The sequence below is a fragment of the Tursiops truncatus genome, chromosome 20 (genome assembly GCF_011762595.2).
Source record: "Tursiops truncatus isolate mTurTru1 chromosome 20, mTurTru1.mat.Y, whole genome shotgun sequence".
Lineage (NCBI taxonomy): Eukaryota > Metazoa > Chordata > Mammalia > Artiodactyla > Delphinidae > Tursiops > Tursiops truncatus.
In genome coordinates, this window is record NC_047053.1 from 15,057,822 (window position 1) to 15,081,702 (window position 23,881).

At 35.5% G+C, this 23,881-nt stretch overlaps 1 protein-coding gene across 4 annotated transcripts in view; it reads right to left on the reverse strand.

Annotated features, from left to right (window-relative positions):
• The window catches only part of TAOK1 (TAO kinase 1), a 149,109-nt gene that overhangs the window by 85,064 nt on the left and 40,164 nt on the right, over window positions 1–23,881 (reverse strand). For all 4 annotated transcript variants that reach the window (XR_002174758.3, XM_019926995.3, XM_019926996.3 and 1 more), the window contains one exon: window positions 7,879–8,100. Coding sequence is in view for 3 of the 4 variants with exons in the window: in XM_019926995.3 (XP_019782554.1) it covers window positions 7,879–8,010 (132 nt within the window). In the remaining variant the exon portion in view is untranslated. The remainder of the gene's footprint in view (window positions 1–7,878; window positions 8,101–23,881) is intronic.

Consider the following 23,881-nt stretch of genomic DNA (forward strand, 5'->3'; position numbering starts at 1 on the left):
GGTTTGATCCCTGGTCAGGGAACTAGATCCCACAGGCTGCAACTAAGAATTTGCATGCCACAACTAAAGATCCTGCATCTTGCAACTAAAGATTCTGCATGCCACAACTAAAAGATCCTGCACGCCACAACTAAAAGATCTCGCATGCTGCAACTAAAAAAAAAAAAAAAAAAGATCCCTCATGCCTCAATGAAGATCCCACACACTGCAACTAAGACCCAGAGCAGCCAAATAAATAAATAAAATATTTTTTTTTTAAAAAAAGGGAATCAAATGGACATTTTAGAAGTAAAATGTATGAGAAAAACTGCACAAAAAACAGGAGAAAGTTGAAATACTGTACAGGTTTTACATTGTTTGAGAAGTGGTAAAAGTGCTCATTTAAGTTAACTATAATAAGTCAAGAATATATAGTACAATCTCTAGGGTAACAATTAAAATAATAATAAAGGACTGTATAACCAAAAGGTTAATTGTGAGAAAAAATATATTAATCATATCTTCTAAATTGCTGTAATCTGACGCTTTGACAGCTAGGGCCTTGCTAACAGGAAGAGACTACACTCCCAGAGCTAGCTAATTCCTAGAGAGAAAAAACAAGCACTTCTTTCATATACAAACCACAAATCCAGAGCCTGTATCTCCAATGCCTTCACACTATGAGCCCCTACACCATATTCTAATCACCACAGGGCCAAGAGCCAGACAACCAGGGACAGCCCCTCTACCCACGGCCTGCTAAAATTAAAGTAGTTAATCCAAAACTTGCTTACCCTGCTTCACTTGTTTATTCCCACAGAAACCACAAGGCTCTTGCCCATGCTTTTTCCCTTGCTTTCTCACTTATACCAGTGCTTCCCCAAGTGGCCCTCTCTGGCATGGCATGCCCTCTTCTCTTGGAATCTATGAGTATAATAAACTATCTTTTCTTTTTTTTTTAAAGACTTATTATTTATTTTTGGCTACATCGGGTCTTAGTTGTGCAACACTCAGGCTTCCCTCTAGTTGTGGTGTACAGGCATAGTTGCCCCACGGCATGTGGGATCTTAGTTCCCTGACTAGGGATCGAACCCGTGTCCCCTGCATTGAAAGGGGGGATTCTTTACCACTGGACGATCAGGGAAATCCCTAAACTATCTTTTCAATGGCAGTTGTTACCTGGTCTTTGGTCTTTCCATACCTGAATTAAAACCTATATTTTAAAACAAAAAAACAATAAACACTTGATTAATTCAAAAGATGGCAAGAATGAGGAATAAAGAAAGAACAGATAGGACAAACAAAAATCAAATAGGAAAACAGACTTACGCCCAACTATGTTAGTAACAGCACCAAATATAGATGGGCAAAACACTCCAGTTAAAACAGAGATAGAGAAAAAGCTCCTTGACATTGGTCTTGGCAGCAATTTTCTGGATATGACACCCAAAGCACAAACAACAAAAGCAAAATTAAATAAGTGGGACTGCATCAAATTAAAAAGTTTCTGCACAGTGAAAGAAACAATCAACAAAATGGAAACGTAATCTATGGAATGGGAGAAAATATCTGTAAATCATGTATCTGATAAGGGGTTAATATCCAAAATATATACAGAACTCATAAAACTCAATAGCAAAAAACAAACAAACAAAAACAAAAAACCAACCTAATTAAAATATAGGTAGAGGACCTGAATAGACATTTTTTCAAAGACAACATATGTCAACAGGTACAGGAAAATATCACTCATCATTAGGGAAATGCAAATCAAAACCACAATGATATGTCACCTTACGCCTGTCAGAATGGCTATTATGAAAAAGACAAGTGATAACAAGTGTTGGCAAGAGTGTGCAGTGGTCATAAACTGGTATGGCCACTATGGAAAACAGTTTGGAGGCTCCTCAAAACATTAAAAATAGAACTACCATATGATCCAGCAATTCTACTTCTGGATATATATCCAAATGAATTGGAACTGCGATTTGAAGAGATATCTGCACCTCCTTGTTCATTACAGCATTATTCACAATAATCAAGACATGGAAACAACCATATCTTGAAGTGTCCATCAAAGGATAAATGGATTAAGAAGATGTAGTGTGTGTCCATACAAACAACAGAATATTATTCAGCCATGAAAAAGAAGAAAATTCTGCTGTTTGCAACAACCTGGATGAAACGTGAGGGCATCATGCTATGTGAAATAAGTAAGACAGAGAAAGACAAATACTGTTTATTATCACTTATATGTGGAATCTAAAAAAGCTGAACTCAGAGAAACAGAGAATAGAGTGATGGTTACCAGGGGTTGGGGATAGGGAAGATAATGGCCAAAGGGTACAAGTTATAAGATTAACAAATTCTGGGAATCTAATGTACAACATGGGGATTACAACTAATAATACTTTATTATATACATGAAAGCTGCTAAAAGAGTAGATCATAAATGTTCTCACTACAAAAAGGAAATGGTAATGATGTGGTGGGATGGAGGTGTTAGCTAATGATATAGTAGTAATCATTTTGCAATATATAAATGTATCAAATTAACACACTGTACACCTTAAACTTACACAATGTTATATGTCAATTATATCACAATAAAGGTGGAAAAAAATTCGTGGGGGAAAAAACAACAAAGATGAGAAATACTTTAGAATAAAGTTCCAGAAATAATAAATGAAAAGGAAAAAGAAATACACTACATAAGCATTAACCAAAGAAAGCTATCATTAATATCAAAGTAGATTTTAGGGCTTCCCTGGTGGCGCAGTGGTTGAGAGTCCGCCTGCCAATGCAGGGGACGCGGGTTCGTGCCCCAGTCCAGGAAGATCCCACATGCCGCAGAGCGGCTGGGCCCGTGAGCCATGGCCGCTGAGCCTGCGTGTCCGGAGCCTGTGCTCCGCAACGGGAGAGGCCACAACAGTGAGAGGCCCGCGTACCACACACACACACACACACACACACACACACACACACAAAAGTGGATTTTAAAGCAAGAAATACTAAGAAAGGTAAAGAGTGGAATTTTAATGATAGTGGGACAATTCAACAAGATACAATAATCCTAAATTTGTACATTCCCAATAACATAGATCAGAAATGTATAAAGTAAAACAAGATGCAGCTAAAAAGCAAATTAGATAAATCCACTATCAGTGGAGATTTTTAAATACCTTTCAGTTACTGATAGAACACACAGACCAAAAACAAACTAGTAAAATCAGAAAGGACCCAAAAGATCTGAAGAATATAACCAACAAATGTTACCTACTTGACATACATAGATAATCACGCCCAATAAACTGCAGAATATATATAATTTTCCAGTGCACATACTAGAAGAAAATATTCACAAAACATATATTGATTGACCAAGTATCCTGGAAATTCTACAAACTCAATTTAAAAAGAAAGCCTGATTTTCAAAAAATGGGCAAAATATTTGAACAGATACTTCCAAAGATATGTGAATGATCATTAAGTCTATGAAAAACAGCTCAACAACATCAATTAGCAGGGAAGTGTACATTAAAACCTAACTGAAATACAATTACACACCCATCAGAATAACTCAAATTAAAATGACTGTCAACATCTAATGCTGGCAAGGATATGAAGCAAAAAGAATTCTCATACATTGTAGATGGGAATGTAAACTTTCTACTTAGTGAAAAAGTCTGGCAATTGGCATAGAACTAAACATACACCTGCCCTATGATCCAACAACTCCAACAAATCTTAGGTATTTACTTAAAAGAAATGAAAAATTGGGTCCACAAAAAGACTTGTAAATCAAGACTTTAAATCAAAAAAGGTTATAAAAAACAAAGAAGGACATTATTTATTAATAAAGGTTCAATACAGCAAGAAAATATAACAATTATAAACATTTACACACCTATGGACAGATCAGTAAGTATATACAGTTCTACAATAATAGTTGGAGACTTCAATAACCCACTCATAATAAAGCAGAGGACAACCAGACAGAAGATAAGCAGGGAAATAGAGGACTTAACACAATAAACCAACTAGATCTAACAGAATACGCATTCTATACACAACAATAGAATACACATTCTTCTCAAGTGCACATGGGACATTTTTCAGGACAGACCATATGTTATGCCAAAAATCAAGTCTCAGTAGATTTTAAAAGATAGATATCATACAAAGTATCTTCTCTGACCTCAATGGGATAAAGTCAGAAATCAATAACGAAAATGGAAAAATGGAAAATTCACAAAATTGTAAAAATTAAACAGCACACTTTAAACAACCAATGTATCAAAGAAGAAGTCACAAGGCATATTAGAAATACTGAGAGCTGAATTAATACAAAAATACAACGTATCAAAACTTATGGAACCAAGTGAAAGAAGTGCTCAGGAGGAAATTTATAGCTATAAACACATTAAAAAACAAGAAAGATCTCAAATTAACCTAACTTTACAACTTAAAAGCCAGAAAAAGAAAGCAGAAACTAACACACCATTGTAAAGTAATTATACCCCAATAAAGATTTTAAAAAAAAAAAAAAAAAAAAAAGCCAGAAAAAGAAAAACTAAATGCAAAGCTAGCAGAAGGAAGGAAATAATAAAGATTAAAGCAGAGATAAGTGAAAGAATCAAAAAATAGACAAAATAATTGAAACCAAAAGTTGGTTCTTCAAAAAGATCAACAAAATTGATAAACCTTTACCTACACACACTAAGAAAAAAGAGAAGACCCAAATTACTAAAATTAGAAATGGATGTGGGAACATTACTACTGATTCTACAGAAATAAAAAGCATTATAAGAGAGTACTATGCCAACAAATTAGACAAAATGGGCAAATTCCTAAAAACAAAACCTACCAAGACTAAAGGATGAAAAAATAGAAAACCTGAATAATATTACTTATTATTATTACTTACTGTAACTAGTAAAGAGATTGAATAAGTCATCAAAAATTTCCCAAAGGGCTTCCCTGGTGGCACAGTGGTTGAGAATCTGCCTGCCAATGCAGGGATGTGGGTTCATGCCCCAGTCTGGGAAGATCCCACATGCCGCGGAGCGGCTGGGCCCGTGAGCCACGGCCGCTGAGCCTGCGCGTCTGGAGCCTGTGCTCCGCAATGGGAGAGGCCACAACAGTGAGAGGCCCACGAACCCAAAAAAAAAAAAAAAAATTTCCCAAAAAAGAAAAGCCCTGGACCCACTGGGCGCTTAAATGAGAAAACAACCTGATTAAAAAAATGAGCCAAAGACCTTAACAGAGGTCTATATACCAGGTATATATCTGTATATATCAAAGAATATATACAGGTGGCAAATAAGCATTTGTAAAGATAGTCCACATCATATATTATCAGGGAAATGGAAATAACAATGCGATAACACTACATACTAATTAGAACGGCCAAAATCTGGAACATTGATAGCACCAAAGGTAGGTTAGGATTCAGAACAACATGAACTCTCATTCACTGCTGGTAGGAATGCAAAATGTACAGCCACTTCAGAACATAGTTTGGCAGTTTCTTACAAAATTAAACACACTCTTACTTATCCAGCAATAGCACTTGGTATTTGCTTAAAGGAATTGCAAACTTACGTCTACACAAAAACCTGCACACAGAGCTTTTTTCAGGGCAGTGAAAATACTCTATATGATACTATAATGATACTTGTCATTATACATTTGTCCAAACCCAAAGAATGTACAACACTAAGAATGAACCCTGATATAAACTATGGTGAGTATGCTACGTCAATGTAGGTTCATCAGAACATAGTTCATTGAACAGTACAAAACATTGCTAAACAAAATTAAATAAGACCTAAATAAATGTTTAGAAAGACATGCTGTGTTCATGGATTGTAAGACTTAATATTGTTAACATGCCAATACTACCAAACATGATCTACTGATTTAAACAATCCCTATCAAAATTCCAACAGGCTTTTTCACAGAAATGGAAAAGCTACTCTTTAAATTCATACAGAATTGAGAGGGGTCCCAAATAGCCAAAACTGTCCTTAAAGAGAATAATAAAGTTATTCCTGATCTCAAACTCACTACAAAGCTACAGTAATCAAAACATGCTAGTATGCTAGTGTGGTACTAGCATAAAGACAAATGGAATAGAACAGAGAGTTCAGATATAAATGTATACAATATGGCCAAGTGATTTGACAAGGATGTCAAGACAATTCAGTGGGGAACACAGTCTCTTCAACAGATAGTACTGGGACAAATGGATTTCCATATGCAAAGAATGAAGTTGGACCTCCACCTCACAACATATACAAAAATTAACTCAAAATGGATCAATTACCTAAATAGAAGAGTTAAGACCATAAAACTCTTAGAAGAAAACACAGGGGTAAATCTTTATGACCTTGGATTTGGCTATGAATTCTTAGACACGATAGCAAAAGCATGAGCAACGAAAGAAAAAATAGATAAACTGCACTTCATTCAAAGTTTAAACTTTTGTATATCAAACGACATTATCAAGAAAGAGAAAAGATAAACTACAGATGCAAGAAAATATTTTCAAATCATGTATCCAATAATTTAATATTCAAAATACATAAAGAACCCTTACAACTCAACAACAAAGAGACAAAAAACCCAACTTTTAAAACAGGCAAAAGACTTGAACAGACATTTCTCCAAAGAAGATACACAAATGGCCAATAAGCACATGAAAAAATGCTCGACATATGTCATTAGGGAAATGCAAATCAAAACTACAAGATACTACTGCAGGCCTAGTAGGATGGCTAAAATCAAAATAACAGACAATGATAGGCATTTGCAAGGACATGGAGTAATTGGAACACTGGTACATTGTTGATGGGAATGGAAATGAAGCAGCCACTCTGGTGCAGTTTGGCAGTTCCTCAAAAAGTTAAACATAGAATTACTATGTAATTCAGTATTTTCACTTCTAGGTACATACCAAAATTTGAAAACAGGGACTCAAATAGATACTTGTACACCAATGTTCATTGTAGCATTTATTCACAATAGGCAAAAGGTAGACATAATCTAGTGCCCATCAACAGATGAATGGTTAAACAAACCATGGCATATACAAACAATGGAATATTATTTAGCTATAAAAAGGAATGAAGTACTGATACATGCTACAACATCAAAGACCCACCAAGTGATTATGCTACACATTATGCTAAGTGAAATTAGCTATACATGCAAGTACAAATATTGTATGATTCCACTATATGAAATATCTAGACTAGGCAAATTCATAGAGACAAAAAGTAGATTAGAGGTTACCACCAGCTGGGTAGAGGGGGAAATGAGGAGTTATTGCTAATAGATACAGAGCTTCTGTTTGGAGTGATGAAAAAGTTTTGAAAATAGATAGTGGTAATGGTTGTAAACATTGTAAGTATAATTAATGCCACAAATTGTACAGTTAAAATGGTTAAAATGGCAAATCTGGTGTTTTCTGGGGTTTTTTAAGTACAAAATACACACATACGCACACAAGAAAAAAAACTTTGGTACATATCCTTCTGCCAAATAATAATCCTAGATTTCCACAAAACTAAAACTGACTCTGTATGGAACTTTACAGAAGTCAGTGTTCTGCAATATTTAATTCTATAGCAATGCAAGTCATATGACTCCTAAAAACAGTGTGCTAAAAATTCTAAACACTAAGTCAAAGTAAAATAATATTCGTTTCCATTTTTTCAATAATCCAAGAAACTCAATAAATAAAGCTATTTTCATATTATACACACACACACCTATGCATGTAACTATATAATGGACTATGGCCTCTGTCTGTCTCTTTATATTATTGTTTTTCATTTTGCCAGGACTGGATTTTAAGTAAATCCTGGTCACTGACATTAAGCCTTTAACACTTACAAAATACACTGCTCCAAAGCTTCCATGGCCAATTTCTCTGAGATCTGTGAAGAGCTTCTCTGGATCTTCTTTGAAGAAGAGCTCTGCAATTTCAGGGTCCTTCAGGCTGCCCGCACGGTTAGTTGATGGCATCCTGCTGGGCAATCAGCTGTCTGATTCTAATTTTATATTGCTATCCCAATCCTTGGTTCATCTGTATGAATGAAGCCACGCTGGCATAAACTATTGTAGAGAAATAAGAAAAGAAAAAAGTCAGGAAAACCAAAAGCTGCTAAGAATAATTAGTATAAGATCATTTTCTGATAGTATATATAAAATTATCTCAGGCCTAGAATTTCACTGAGAAGGAAGTGTGATCTACTAGTGCAGTAGTTCCTAAATCTGGCTCATCATCACGATCACCTGTGGTGCTTAAAAAAATGAGTCCTACTATACATAGGGTATTATTGTACATATACTTTTAAAAATTAACTAAATCTTTGTATCTTGGAAGGCTTATCTAATCCTTATCTAATTCTGAGGCAGTGAGCCCACTGGCAGAAGAGATAATAGAACACACAGACCATTAAAAAAACATGCATGACAACTTAAGATGTACCAGTAATAGGTTTCTAACAACAGGATGATTTTCAAATATAAGAAAATACACAAAGGATTTAACTCAGTTAGCTGTCTTTCTTTTCCTTTCAGATACCATATGCCAGTGTTCAATCAACTCTAACACAAACATTCCAAAGAAAAATGCAGTAGGAGAAAGTAATGAATTTAATGCAGACAACTGCTTCCCCTGTAAACCTGATTCACATTAAAATATGGCCTTTATCAAATCTGCTGCATTAGATAAGTAGACATTACAGATAACCAATAAATTCCCTGGTGGTTCTGCTATCAGTTCCTCTATATCAGATACCCAATTTAAAAAATGGCTGTCATTACTGAGAAACTTCAGAACCTAGGTTCTGGAATGTTACTACCTGGATATGAATCCTAGCAACACTATTTATAAACTGCGAACTTCAGTAGCCTTATTTTCCTAATCTGTAAAGTGAAAATAATATCCTACCTAATACGGTGGTTGTAAAGGTTAAATCAGTTAATAAATACAAGCATAGACTAGTACTCAGGCATAGTAAGCACTACATTAAATGTCAGCTATTTTAACCTAAATAAATTCACCAATCAAAAAAAAAAAAGAAAACCCTCCAAAATGTATTTCATTTGCCTCCTAATTGATTTCATTAGACTCTAGTCAATTCTCCCCCACTTCACACAACTTTTAAGCAGGTAACTACTGGTCTCATTTTTAGTGAAGTCAACTGAACCAATTTTAATTTTTGGTAGAAAACTTCCTTGTAACTACACAAAACATATTTACATGTCTTTTGTACCTCCTTAAATTAACACTCCACTGCAATAAAAACATTTAAATTATTAATTTGTATTTCATTTCTAACACACTTTCTAGGCTGCTCCATATACATTTACCAATTTTCCTGCTCTGCAAGTTCCCTGCAAAGTGTTTCAATTATAGTTCTAAGAATATGTGATCACAGAAGATTGAAGTAAATTCCATACAAAGTATTATTATTCAATTAATCCACCTATTTTTTAAAAACCTGCAGTGTTACTTAAGACTTATTTAAGAACTCTGAATGATCAAGTTATAGTACCTTTATTACCAGAATTATTTTACATTAAAATTCTCTAACCAGTTCCATGATTTGCATATTCCTATCTGCCTAACAAATTCCCACTCAAAATCTTTCAAGATTTAGATTAAATGTAATGTGTAAAATTTTAACTAGACAGGTAGGCACAATGTGTCTCATTCATCTTTATATTACCTGTCTACATCCTACACCATACCTCCAACAGTTAATATTACATAAATATTTGTTGAACTAAAAGAACACACTTAATTCTTCTCTAACACCCCTTAAAATGATTTCGTTTCCACAAATATTTACCAAATAGTATACATGAGAATATGATATGCGAAATATTTAAGTTAATAGTAGAGAAACAGAGTAAATTCATAAGGACAGCACCCTCCAGAAAATCAGAGAAAAAAGAAATGAAGGAACTGGAAAATCTGCTGTACCACATACCGAAAGATAATACAAATCTATTGCTATCAGTAGAATGTTAAAATAAGACAAGTAAACCATTAATCTAAAAGAGTCCAGAAACAAACCCATGTATGTGTATCTCGGAATTCAGCATACAATTAAAGGAGAAGAAATAAATTTTGTTAAGAAAACTAAGAACCCATTCGGAAAAAATTATAAGAATTATATAATGATATCCCTATCACATACCTTACATAACCATTACTGCTAAATGGCTTAAACAAACCTCTCAAATCAATGAAGAAAAAAAAGTATTTGATAAAATAAGTGTTGCCGGGAGACCCCAATAGCTATTTGGAAAAATATAAAATAACACCTGTTCCTCAAACTGTAATATCAGAATTACATATGGGTCAGAAACGCAAAAATTAGAAAAATGAAACTATATAAGTACTAGTAGGAAATGTAAGTTCCTCTGTAATCAGGGAATGTAGAAACTTTCCTAACTATGATCCAAATCCAAAACAATAAGGAAAAAGACAGATATATTTAACAGGTTAAAAAAAAAAAACTTGGGAGAAGGGGCCATGGAAAAAGACACTCCAGACAAAAAGGACAAATGATAAACTTGGAAAAAAATGTCTGAAACTTACGTTTACAAAGGGTTAGTATTCCTAATATGTAAAGAATTTCAAAAAAACAAGCAAAAAAAGACAATAACCTAACATTCTTACATTCTTAATTGGTAGTTTCTAAAAACAGCACCCCTCCCCCAAGAAAACACCACCACCACCAACAACCACCCGGAGGAGATATGGGAGGAAGGAAGGAAGGAAGGGAGGGAGGGAGGGAGGGAGGGAGGGAGGAAGGAAGGAAGGAAGGAAGGAAGGAAGGAAGGAAGGAAGGAAGGAAGGAAAGAAACAACCATGAAATCTATGAAAATACATTCAACATCACTCAAAGTATAAGAAATACAAATTAAAACTATCCTAAGATTTCATTTTGTACCTATCAGAATGGCAAAAATTCACCACACACTGATGGTGGGATGGAAGAGAAATCTGCACTCTCATATAGTAGCAGTGGTAATGCAAAAACAGTACAAAACCTGTGGAGAAAAATGTAGCAAAATCAAATATGCACTTACCATTTCACACAAAATTCCCACTTAAAGAATCCATATCAAAAATACTTATACAAAATATAAGAAATGATAAATGTACAAAGTGAGGAACTAGGGGAATCCCCTGGCAGTCCAGTGCTTAGGACTCCTCACTTCCAACTGCAGGGGGCCCAGGTTTAATCCCTGGTCAGGGAACTAAGATCCCATAAGCCATGCAGATGTCCAAAAAAATAAAAAGATCAAAAAAAACCAAAGTGAAGAACTGGAACTCATTACCTTGTTGATGGGAATTTGAAATGATACAACTGTTCTGGAAAACTGTTTAACAGATTCTTATCAAGTTAAATAAACATTTATTATGAGATGGAACAGTTCCTTAACTAGTTATCACTTACTCAAAAGTAATGAAAACAAAGGCACACAAAAGGACTTGTGCACAGCAGCTTTATTCATAATAGCCCCAAACTGCATATAATACAAACGTCTATCAACAAATATATGTATAATAAAATTGTGATACATTCACACAATGAAATTCTTTTCACAGCAATAAAAAGGAATAAAACTACTGATCCATGCAGCAACCTAGATGAATTTCAAAAGCATTATGCTCCAGCAAAAAAAACCAGAAACCAAACAGTAAAAACTGTATGATTCCCCTGAAAAATTCTCAAATAGGCAAAACTAGTATTGTGACAGAGTCACTGTTGTTTGGGGTCAGTTGGGGGAAGAAAAGGGGAACTGACCATGAAAGGGCTCACAAGGACTTTCTGGGGTAATAGAATCTTCTATTACCTTGACTGCAGCAGTGAATTACTCTTGTCAAAACTCCAACTATATTAAAATAGATGCCTTTATGTATATTATACCTCAATTAAAGTAATAACTTTAAAAAAATTAAATAAATGTCTTAAAATCTAAGATAAATATATGTAGGGATTTCGCTGGTGGTCCAGTGGTTAACACTCCATGCTCGCAACGCCGGGGGCCCGGGTTCGATCCTTGGTCAGGAACTTAAAATCCCACATACCACAAGTAGAGAAGCCCACGTGCCGCAACGAAGACCCAGCACAGCCAAATATTAAAAATTAATTTTAAATATATATATATATGTGTGTATATATAAGTATATAAATATATGTGTATATATATATATTTATATATATAAGATATATATATAGCAAATTTATAAACAAGGTATGGAAAGATATGTATTAAAATGTTATTATTTTCTCTGATAAAGTAGGGCTGTGAAGAACATTACTTGTTAACCTAGACATCTATATTACCTGAATTTTTATAGCAACCACTTTCAACGTTTTAAAAAAATTTTAAATTTGAGAAAAATAAAATAGAATACTTTTTAAACTAGAAGAATACATACTCCAAATAGAACATCCAAAAGGCTATTAGTACTTTAACTTACAAAAGACTAATGCATTAAAAAAATCTGTATATCAAAAAATTGAGTTGAACGCAAAAACTGAAACATCCAGAGCACCCAAAATTAAGCGTTATTATTATTCCTTAAAGATAGAGATATCATCCAAATCACTAATCAAATACCTAATCCACCAAAATATAAATGGCCAAAGGATATATATATCAACATGCCATAAACAGGCAATACAAATGATTGGGGAGAGAAGTCAAAACTTGAAGAATAATGGGTATGGCCACGAGTTTTCTGATTCCATTTTCCTCCTTTATCTCCCGTCTCTGACAGAAGAGTGTGGCCTCAGTTACAAAACTATGTTCAGGGTGCTGACAAGAAAACACTTAAAGAAATTCTCCCCCTGTCCAAAGGAGCAGGAAAAGGGAACCCTGTGATCTGGAGATTGTGGGGGGAAATGCCTTCTTTTGGTCTTTTCTTTTCTCTCCTCAGCCATAGAATTGCACTGCCCCAGCAACAGAAAAACCCAATGAGAAAACCAATCTCTCTGGCCAGAAAAACTGGGAAAACAGACTCTCTGTCATCCAAAAAGTATTAGGGGAATTCCCATTATGTTTTTTCCTCCTCTCTTTTCTTTCCCCACTTCACTTAAGGGCAGCCCCAGTTATGGCGAACTGTACAATGCAGAGGTGTAAAAGCTCTGAGAGAAACCTGTCTTTCTGGAACTGGGAAAAAGGCCACTGGAAACTGAAGAGTATGGGGGAAATCATGGAGAGGAGAGAGCTGGAAAAGAGATCCCCTAATTCTGTGTACAAACCAATACAAATAATGATTTACGTTTGTGTAAAACAGTCTCAAAGAGGTGCAGCAGAGGCTACGCTAAAGAGAACTAATCTATGATATAAACCACTGCCCAAGTCCCAGACTATCACTGAGAGGCACAATGCAGGGCAAATCCAAAGAGCACAACAAAGCTTTGTAAACAGAACTGATATTAGAGCCACCACCCACAGAAAGTGAGACAACTTGCCATCTAAACTGGTAGGTGTCTGCTAAAACAAACAAACAAATCAACACTCTCCAGAGGACAGTAACAGGATCAGAAATGACAATACTCAAAATGTCCAAGATAAAATCCGAAATTACTCTACATGCAAAAACAAATAAACACACAAAACAGACACACACACACACACAATTGGAAAATGTGACAAATTATCAAGGGAAAAGAGGACCAACAGATGCTTATTTTGAGATGATGCATGTTGGAATTATCACATAAAGACTTTTTTTTCTTTTTGGCTGCATTGGGTCTTCGTTGCTGTGCTCGGGCTTTCTCTAGTTGCAGCGAGTGGGGGTTACTATTTGTTGCGGTGCACGGGCTTCTCGTTGTGGTGGCTTCTCTTGTTGTGGAGCCCAGGCTATGGGTACATGGGCTTCAGTAGTTGTAGCACGTGGGCTCAGTAGTTGTGGTGCATGGCCTTTAGGGCACGCGGGCTTCAGTAGTTGTGGTGTGTGGGCTCAGTAGTTGTGGCTCGTGTGCTCTAGAGCGCAGGCTCAGTAGTTGTGGCACATTGGCTTAGTTGCTCTGCAGCATGTGGGATCTTCCCGGACACAGGCTCAAACCCATATCCCCTGCATTGGCAGGCGGATTCTTAACCACTGCACCACCAGGGAAATCCCCACATAAAGACGTTAAAGTGGCTATTATAATCATAATAAATGAGATGATGGTTAACACTCTTGAAACAACTGAAAAGACAAATTCTCAGCAGAGAAAGAGAAACTATAAAAAAAGAACCTCATGGGAAATTCAGAACTGAAAAATACAGTATCAGAAATTAAAAAAAAAAAATCATTGCATGGGGTCAACCACAGAACATAGATGATAGAGGAAAGAGTCAGTAAACTTGGAGAGAGAGCAAATGAAATTATCTAAATTGAGGAAAAGAAAAAATGATTGAATGAAATGAATGGAGCCTTAGTAACTCATAGGACTATATCAAATTGTCTAAGTTTCACATTACTGGCATTCATATAAGGAGAGGAAAAATAAATTGGTAGAGAAAAAAAACTTTCTTGGTAATGGCAGAAAACTTCCCAGATTTGACAAAAGATATAAATTTAGAGATTCAAGAAGCTCAGTAAACCCCAAACAGGAAAAATTCAAAGAAAATCAGGCCTAGACACATCATAATCAAAATGCTAAAAAACAAAAATAAACAAAAATTTGAATGACCACAGATTTTCATAAAAAACAATGAAGTCCACAGAAAGTAGAATAATAGCTTTTAAAGGTGATAAAAGGAAAGAACTGCCAACCCGGAACAGAATCCTTTATCTATCTTCTTTACGAATGAAAGCCAAAAAAGAGAGAGAGAGAGATTCTTACCTAAGGGAAAACAAAGAGAATCCGTTCCCAGCAGATCTGCTCTAAAAGAAATGCAAAATATTAAACAAAAGAAATCTAGAGTGGCTACATTAATATCAGACAAAACAGACTTGAGAACTAGGAAAATCACAAGGGATAAGGAGGGACATTACATAATGAGAGGATTCCACTATCAAATCCTAAATTTGTATTCACCTGACTGACAAAAGAGCTTCAAATAAAATGAAGCAAAATTGATACAAATGAAAAGAGAAATAAGACAAGTCTATAATTATACTGAGAGACACCAACACTCCTCTCAGAAATTTAAAGAAAAAGCAGTCTGAAAACACAGAACAACACTGTAGAACACCACTATCAATCAACCTGACCTAATGACATTTCCAGAATACTACACCTGACAGAATATACATTCTTTTCAAGTGCATATATGATAGTCCCACAGAGAGATCATATTCTGAGCCATAAACCATATCTTAAGCGTGAAAATTTTCAATTCATATAAAATAAGTAATCTGACCATAGTGTAATTAAGCTTAAAATCAGTAACAGAAAGATAACTTAAAAAAAAATTTATTTTGAAATGACTCATGTTGGAATTATCACATAAAGACTTGGTTTTTCCCCAAGTAACCCATGGTTCAATAAAGAAGTTTCAAGGAAAATTAGAAAAGAATGAGTTGAGTAAAAATAAAAATACAACATAAAACTTGTAGGATACAGCTAATGCAGTGTTTACATAGAAACACTGATTCTGTATTGGAAAAACAAGACAGATCTCAAACCAATAATCTAAGCCTCCACCTTAAGGATCTAGAAAGAGAAAAGCAAATAAAACCAAAAATAAATGTAAGGAAGTAAACACTAAAGAAGAGAGTAGAAATCAATGAAATTAGAAAACAAAAAGCCAATAGAGAAAAATCAATAAAACCAAAAGCTGTTTTTTGGTGTGTGGGTCGGGGGGACAGGACAGCGGGATCAATAACACTGAAACCTCTGCCCAACTAACCAATGAAAACAAGAACAGAATCAAATTACCAAAAACAGAAATCAAAGGGCGGAATATTCCCATACACCTTATGACATTAAAAGGGATAAGGAAGTACAATGAACAGCTCTAAGCTGATAAATTTGATAATATAGATGAAGTAAAGTACTTGACAGATATAAACTACCAAAACTCAATCAAGAAGAAATAATCAAGAATAGGTAAGAATAGACATATGTATATAAAGAAATTAAATTCAAATATTTTCACATAGAAAACTCCAGTCCATTGAAACTGGACAGTTTCATTGTCAAATTCTATCAAACATTAAAAGAATAATACCAATTCTACATAACCTCTTCAAATTATGAGAGAACATTCCCAATTAATCTTATGAGGCCACAACTACCCTATCAAAACCAGACAAGAACATTAGAAAAAAAAGGGAAAATTTCTAACTAATATCCTTAATGAAGATAATAGCTAAAATCCTCAACAAAATATTAGCAAATCACAGCAACATGGATGCAACTCGAGATTATCATACTAAGCAAAGTAAGTCAGAAAGAGAAAGACAAATACCATATGGTATCATTTATATGTGGAATCTAAAAGATGACACAGGGATTTCCCTGGTGGTCCAGTGGTTAAGACTCTGCCCTCCCAATACAGGGGGTCCGGGTTTGATCCCTGGTCAGGGAAACAGACCCTGGATGCCGCAACAAAGATTCTGCGTGCAGCCAAATAAATAAATTTAAAAAATAATAATAACTAAAAAATAAAAGATGACACGAACCTATGAAAAAGAAACAGAATCAGGGACATAAAGAATAGACTGGTGGTTGCCAAGGGGGAGGGGAATGGGAGAGGGTTGCATTGGGAGTTTGGGATTAGCATATGCAAACTGATACATATAGAATGGATAAACAACAAGGTCCTACTGTATAGCACAGGGAACTATATTCAATATCCTGTGATAAACCATAATGGAAAAGAATATGAAAAAGAATGTATATATATGTATAACTGAGTCACTTTGCTGTACAGCAGTAATTAACACAACATTGTAATTCAACTATACTTCAATAAAAAATGTTTTTAAATTAGCAAATCAAATCCAGAAATATATAAAAATGATACTACATCACAACTAAGTAGCATTTATCCCAGAAATGCAAGGCTGATTCAGCAGTCAAAAATTAACATAATTCTCCCATTCTAAACAGACTAAAGAAGAAAAAACACAGGATCATATCAACAGAGGCAGAAAAAGGATTTCACAAATTCAACATCCATTCATGGCAAATACTCTCAAAAAACTAGGAATAGAAGGGAACGGCATTAACCTGGTTAATGCTATCTACAAAAAACTACAACTAACACAATACTTAATGATTCAAGACGGAAAGCTTTCCCCTAAAGATATAGGGAAAGCAAGGTAAGAATCTCCACTATAATCACTCCTATCCAACATCACACTAGAAGTTTTATAAGTAAAGAAAAAGAAAGAAAAGGAATAAATAACAGAAAGGAAGAAAAAAAACACCTCTAGTTGCAGACATTACTGTGTACACAAAAAACCCCCAAGGAACATACAAAACAGCAAGGGAAGAAAATGGAATATTCAGATATAAGTCTAAAATATTTGAGTAGGGGCTTCCCTGGTGGCGCAGTGGTGGAGAGTCCGCCTGCCGATGCAGGGGACATGGGTTCGTGCACTGGTCCGGGAGGATCCCACATGCCGCGCGGCTGGGCCCATGAGCCATGGCCACTGAGCCTGCGCATCCGGAGCCTGTGCTCTGTAACGGGAGAGGCCACAGCAGCGAGAGGCCCAAGCACCACACACAAAAAAAAAATAATAAAAAAAAATAAAATATTTGAGTAGAATTTATATAGTAAGAACGATAAAACCCTGATGAAATAAATCAAAGTTGACTAAACAGATGTACCATGTTCATGAACTGAATGATTCAATATTGTTATAAGGTCAATCCTTCCCAACTGATTTAAAAATTTGACAATTCATAGATTCAAAGCAATCTCAATCAAAATCCAACAGAATGTTTTTGTACATATCAAAAAACTGATTGTAAAATGTTCATAAAAAGGCAAAGAATCCGAATTAGTCAAGACAATTTTTTTTAATGTATTTATTTATTTATTTTTGGCTGGGTTGGGTCTTCGTTGCTGCATGTGGGCTTCTCTCTAGTTGTGGCGAGTGGGGGCTACTCTTCATTGCGGTGCACAGGCTTCTCGTTGTGGTGGCTTCTCTTGTTGCCGAGCATTGCTCTAGGTGTGCAGACTTCAGTAGTTGCGGCGTCTGGGCTCAGTAGTTATGGCTCTCGGGCTCTAACACGCAGGCTCAATAGTTGTGGTGCACGGGCTTAGTTGCTCCGTGGCATGTGGGATCTTCCCAGACCAGGGATCAAACCCACGTCCCCTGCACTGGCAGGCAGATGCTTAACCACTGCGCCACCAGGAAAGTCCCTGGTCAATTGATTTTTGACAAAGGTACAACACAGAAAAAAGATAATCTTTTTTGAAAAATGGTGTCATAGCAACTGGACATCCATATGTATAAAAATGAACTCTGACTCATACCTCATACCTTACAGAAAAATTAAGTCCAAACATGGTTCATTTATCTCAGTGTTAAAAAGTTAATGCTACAAAACGTTGAGAAGAAATCACAGGAGAAAATCTTTGTAACCTTAGGTTAGTTAAAGAGTTCTTAGATTTGACACCAAAAGTATAATCCATAAAAGTCAAAACTGATCATTTGGACTTCATCAAAATCAAAAACTTTTACTCTTGCAAAGGACACTTTTAAAAGAAAAGAATGAAGTCAAGCCAAAGACTGGGAAACATTATTTCAAGTCACATATCTCAAAATAGATAAAATATATAAATATATAAAGAACTCTCAAAACTCAATAATGGAGTACAGAGATGCATACTTGAATGATAAAACTATAAAGAAACTGCCAGATGTTATCACTATAAAAGTCATGATAGGGCTTCCCTGGTGGCACAGTGGTTGAGAGTCCGCCTGCTGATGCAGGGGACACGGGTTCGTGCCCCGGTCCGGGAAAATCCCACATGCATTAGAGTGGCTAGGCACGTGAGCCAGGGCCGCTGAGCCTGCGTGTCCGGAGCCTGTGCTCCGCAACGGGAGAGGCCACAACAGTGAGAGGCCCGCGTACAGGAAAAAAAAAAAAAAAAAAAAAAAGTCATGATAGGACTTCCCTGGTGGCGCAGTGGTTGAGAATCCGCCTGCCGATGCAGGGGACACGGGTTCGTGCCCCGGTCCAGGAAGATCCCACATGCCACCGAGCGGCTAGGCCCGTGAGCCATGCGCGTCCGCTGAGCCTGCACATCCGGAGCATGTGCTCCGCAATGGGAGAGGCCACAACAGTGAGAGGCCCGCGTACCGCAAAAAAAAAAAAAAAAAAGTCATGATAGTGGTTACTTTAGGGGAAAGGGGGAGTTGTGATTGGGAAGAGACACATGGAGGAAATTCTGGACTGGCTGGCAAAGTTCTATTTCTTGCCTTAGATACGGGATTTCATTTACAATAGTTCATTAAACAAATTCATTTATTTTGTGAATTTTCTATATCTATGTTTGATTTTACTCCCCCAAAACTTAGCTACTGATAGCCTACTGTTGAACAGAAGCCTTACTGATAACATAAAGTAAATTAACACACACTTTGTATGTTATATACATTATACACTATATTCTTACAATGAAGTAAGCTAGAGAAAAGGAAATGTTATTAAGAAAATCATGAGGAAGAGAAAATACATTGACAGTACATACATGTATTTACTGAAAAATATCTGCGTAGAAGTGGACCCGTGCAGTTCAAGTCCACGTTGTTTGAGACTCAACTGTAGTTTTTGCAAAGAGGGCAATACAACAAAATCATATGGATTATTTTTAGTTAATTATGGCTGGTATTTTGAAAAACATTCACAAGTCTATAGCTTTCTTACATTCCAAATTTTCAACAATAATCATATGTTTGATTTCTACAACCAGGAAAAAAGATTTAAAAAAATCCAACAACATTTGTGCATATTCTTTGGATTGTTAGAAGACAGAAGAGATGAACATAAAATGTATAAAAAGTGAGAACACCAATAAAGTTAGAAATCCCTGAAATATATCATTACACTGTTAAGCTAGAGTTAATAGTATCCACTGCATAACTGCTTCTTTTCTATACATCCTCAAATTTCCAAAAGTAAAGTACTTTATTGTAAAAATCAGCACCATACTGGTTGCCCTGTACCCATGCAGAACATGCCCTGAACCCATGCAGAACATTGCTACAATAGAGTCATCAATGTAAAACTGACAAAGGTACTTGATTTGAATCTTGTCCATTTTTATAAGCTGTCATGAAAAACTAGGAAAAGAAAACAGCACAGAGGAACTTTCACAGCAACCCTAATCATAAACTCCATAATTTCTGCTGAAAATGAATATTAGGTACATGAATACCCTAAGTACAGGACTAATATAGCCTGATAAACTACAGATCAGGCTTAAAAGATATAAATATTTGTAAAAAGTTCTTAAAGGTACTATGAGACTGCATATACAATCTTCTTCAAAAAAAAAAACAAAAAATAGGCTATTAGGTTACATTTTAAAGATACCTAATCTGTCCTTCGGGGAAAATATCATTATTGTAACTCACCATATCCTTCCTACTAAAAGAGAAGAGTAAAAGACATTAACAATCCTATAAACAGCAAATGAGATCTAATTTGTTTCTGGTTCCACAAAAACAGATCAGAGAAGCATATCATTTATTAAGCTACTGAGGGCTGAATGTAAAAGATACATAATTTTTGTAGGTGATACCATTTTATTCAATCCTAAAACATAGATCACTAAGAAAGCTGATGAAACTAGAATAAAAACCCAATATACTTTAAAATCTCAGACCCAAAAGGATTTTCAGAATTAAGTAACTGCTCCACATTTGCAAACCACAGTCAAATAATTGACAATAACATCAGTCAAGCCACAGAAAGAAGATGGGGGAAGGGTGCTGATAATCACAGCATATTCAGTATTACTTGAGGAATGCTCCTTGGAGGAACGGTGATGATGTCATAGTATTCCATCTTTTAAGAACCTTCAGATTTTCACAAAAAGGACATTGTTGGTCTTAAGCAACTGCTTCAATACCATAACGCCCTTTTCCCTACATGTTACTCAGAGGGTTCAGGCTTAGAAACCAGCCAACTTAGTCAAATGTTCAATTACTTTAGAGAAAGAAAAATTGCCTCTTTACACAGAATTGGCAGAGACAGATTACACTGCCTACTATGTCTTCCCTCAAAAGAAACACACATATACACAAATCACTTTACCAATAACTGAGAAATGTCATCAGTAAGATAAATTTGACATTACAGGAATTCACATCAACCTTAATTGACAGAGAACTGATTTGATGCCTGGTGCTTCAACCTACTTGTAAATATTATACATTATAATTAAAAAAGTTTAAGGTTGGAAGAAATTAAGAGAGTATTTGGTTTCAAAAGGTCACATGCCTTTTCTCAAAATCACAGGGCAAATTAGTGGTGGGAAATACAGAATCAATTACCTGAACCACTGTTTACTACTTCAAACTGAAATGAAGAGAAAGGTGAAAAGCAAAAATAATATTATTAAAGAAGTCACTGGGTTGTTGGGTAGGAGAGAATGCATAGGGCAGTATTATGAATATTGTTTAATTTTGAGCATTGATAAAGATATGAAGATTCAATTTTTTTTATAAAACAAGATATAGGTGTATAAGTAATATGTAACCATTTATATAAAAATAAAAAATATATCTGTATACACACAGGTAATCTATGGAGGGATTCATCAGAAATAGGGGTGTTTAGGAGACTTTTTTTTTTCCTATGAATCCTTTCTACCTTTCAAGTTTTTATTCCCCAAATGCATGTATTATTCTTCTTTTAATTTTAAAGAGAGATACAGGTAATACTCTTTTCAAGAAAGGCCTTACAGGGACTTCCCCGGTGATCCAGTGGTAAAGAATCCGCCTTGCAATGCAGGGGACGCAGGTTCGATCCCTGGTCAGGGAACTAAGATTCCACATGCCACGGGGCAACTAAGCCTGAGCGCCACAGCTACTGAGCTTGCGCACATCAACCAGAGCCTGCATGCCGCAAACTACAGAGCCCACGTGCTCTGGAGCCCACACGCCACAACTACAGAGCCCACACGCCCTGGAGCCTGCGACAGAGAAGAGAAGAGAAAAAACAACTAGAGAAGAGAAAAAAACCCGCATGCCACAACTAGAGAGGAGCCGGCGCACCACAATGAAATAGCCCAAGTGCCTCAAAAAAAAAACAAACAAACAAACAAAAAAAACCCCCACGTGCAGCAACTAAGACTCGATGCAGCCAAAAATAAATAAAACAAATTTTTAAAATGTATTAAAAAAAAAGGTCCTTACTTACACAACCTTATTAGTTACTCCAATTAGACTAACCAAGTGAAACTTTTGCGCACCTTTCACATCTTAGATGTAACAAGCACTTAAAATCTTTATAATTAAGATTAGGGAGGGACTTCCCTGGTGGTCCAGTAGCTAAGACTCTGTGCTCCCAATGCAGGGGGCCCAGGTTTGATCCCTGATCAGGGAACTAGATCCCACATGCCTCAACTAAAGATTCCACATGTTGCAACTAAAGATCCCACTCACAACTAAGACCTGGCAGAGCCAAATATATAAATTTTTTTTTTTAAATCACAATAAAAGAAAATTACACACCAATATCCCTTATAAGTACAGATACAAAAATTTTCAACAAGATATACCATGAGCAAATGAGATTTATTCTAGGAATGTCAGGGTAGTATATGAAAATAAATCAGTGTACCATACCATATTAATAAGATGAAAGAAAAAACAATCATCTCAACAGAAGCAGAAAAAGCATTTGACAAAATCCAATACCCTTTCATGATAAAAACACTCAACAAACTAGGAAAAGAATGGAATTTCCTCAACCCACAGGTATCGTGATAGTTAATGGTGAAAGACTGAAAACTTGCCCCCTAAAATCAGGAACAAGACAAGGATGTGGCTCTCAATACTTCTATTCAACATTGTACAGGAAGTTCAAGTCAGGGCTTGACAAGAAAAAGAAATAAATGGCATGTAGACTGGAAAAGAAATAAAATTATCTCTTTTCACAAATGACATAATCTTATACATAGAAAAACCTAAAGAATCCACAAAAAACTATTAGAACAAATGAGTTCAGCAAAGTTTCAGGATATATCAATACACAAATATCAGTTGTACTTCTATATACTAGCAATGAATATTCCGAAAATGAAATTAACAATTCCATTTACAATGTCACTAAAATAAAACAAATATTAATAATAATATATTTTAAAAGTACTTAGGAATAAATTTAACCAAAGTGCAAGACTTAGAAAATGACAAAACATTGTTGAAAGAAATTAAAGACCTAAATAAATGGAACAACATCATGTGTTCATGGATTGGAACACATAAAATGGTAATACCACCTAAACTAATATATAGATTCAAAGTAATCCCTAACAGTTTCCAAGCTGTCATTTTGCAGAAATGAACAAGTTCTTTCTAATATTCATGTGTAACTGCAAGTGACACAGAATAGCCAAAACAATCTTTAAGGATTTAGAACAAAATTGGAAGACTCACCCTGCCCAATTTCAAAGCATACTACAAAGCTACAGTAATCAAGACAGTGTGGAACTGGCATAAGGATAGGCATATATACCAACAGAAAAGAACTGAGAGTCCATATTTACAGTCAAATGTATGGGACAATAAACCCATACATATATGGTCAAATGATTTTCAGCAAAGGTGTCAAGACCATTCAGTGGGAAAAGAAGTCTTTTCAACAAAAGTTGGTGAGATAACTGGATATCCACATGCAAAAAAGAATGAATTTGGACCTCCTCTTCACACCATATATAAAATTTAAATCCAAATGGA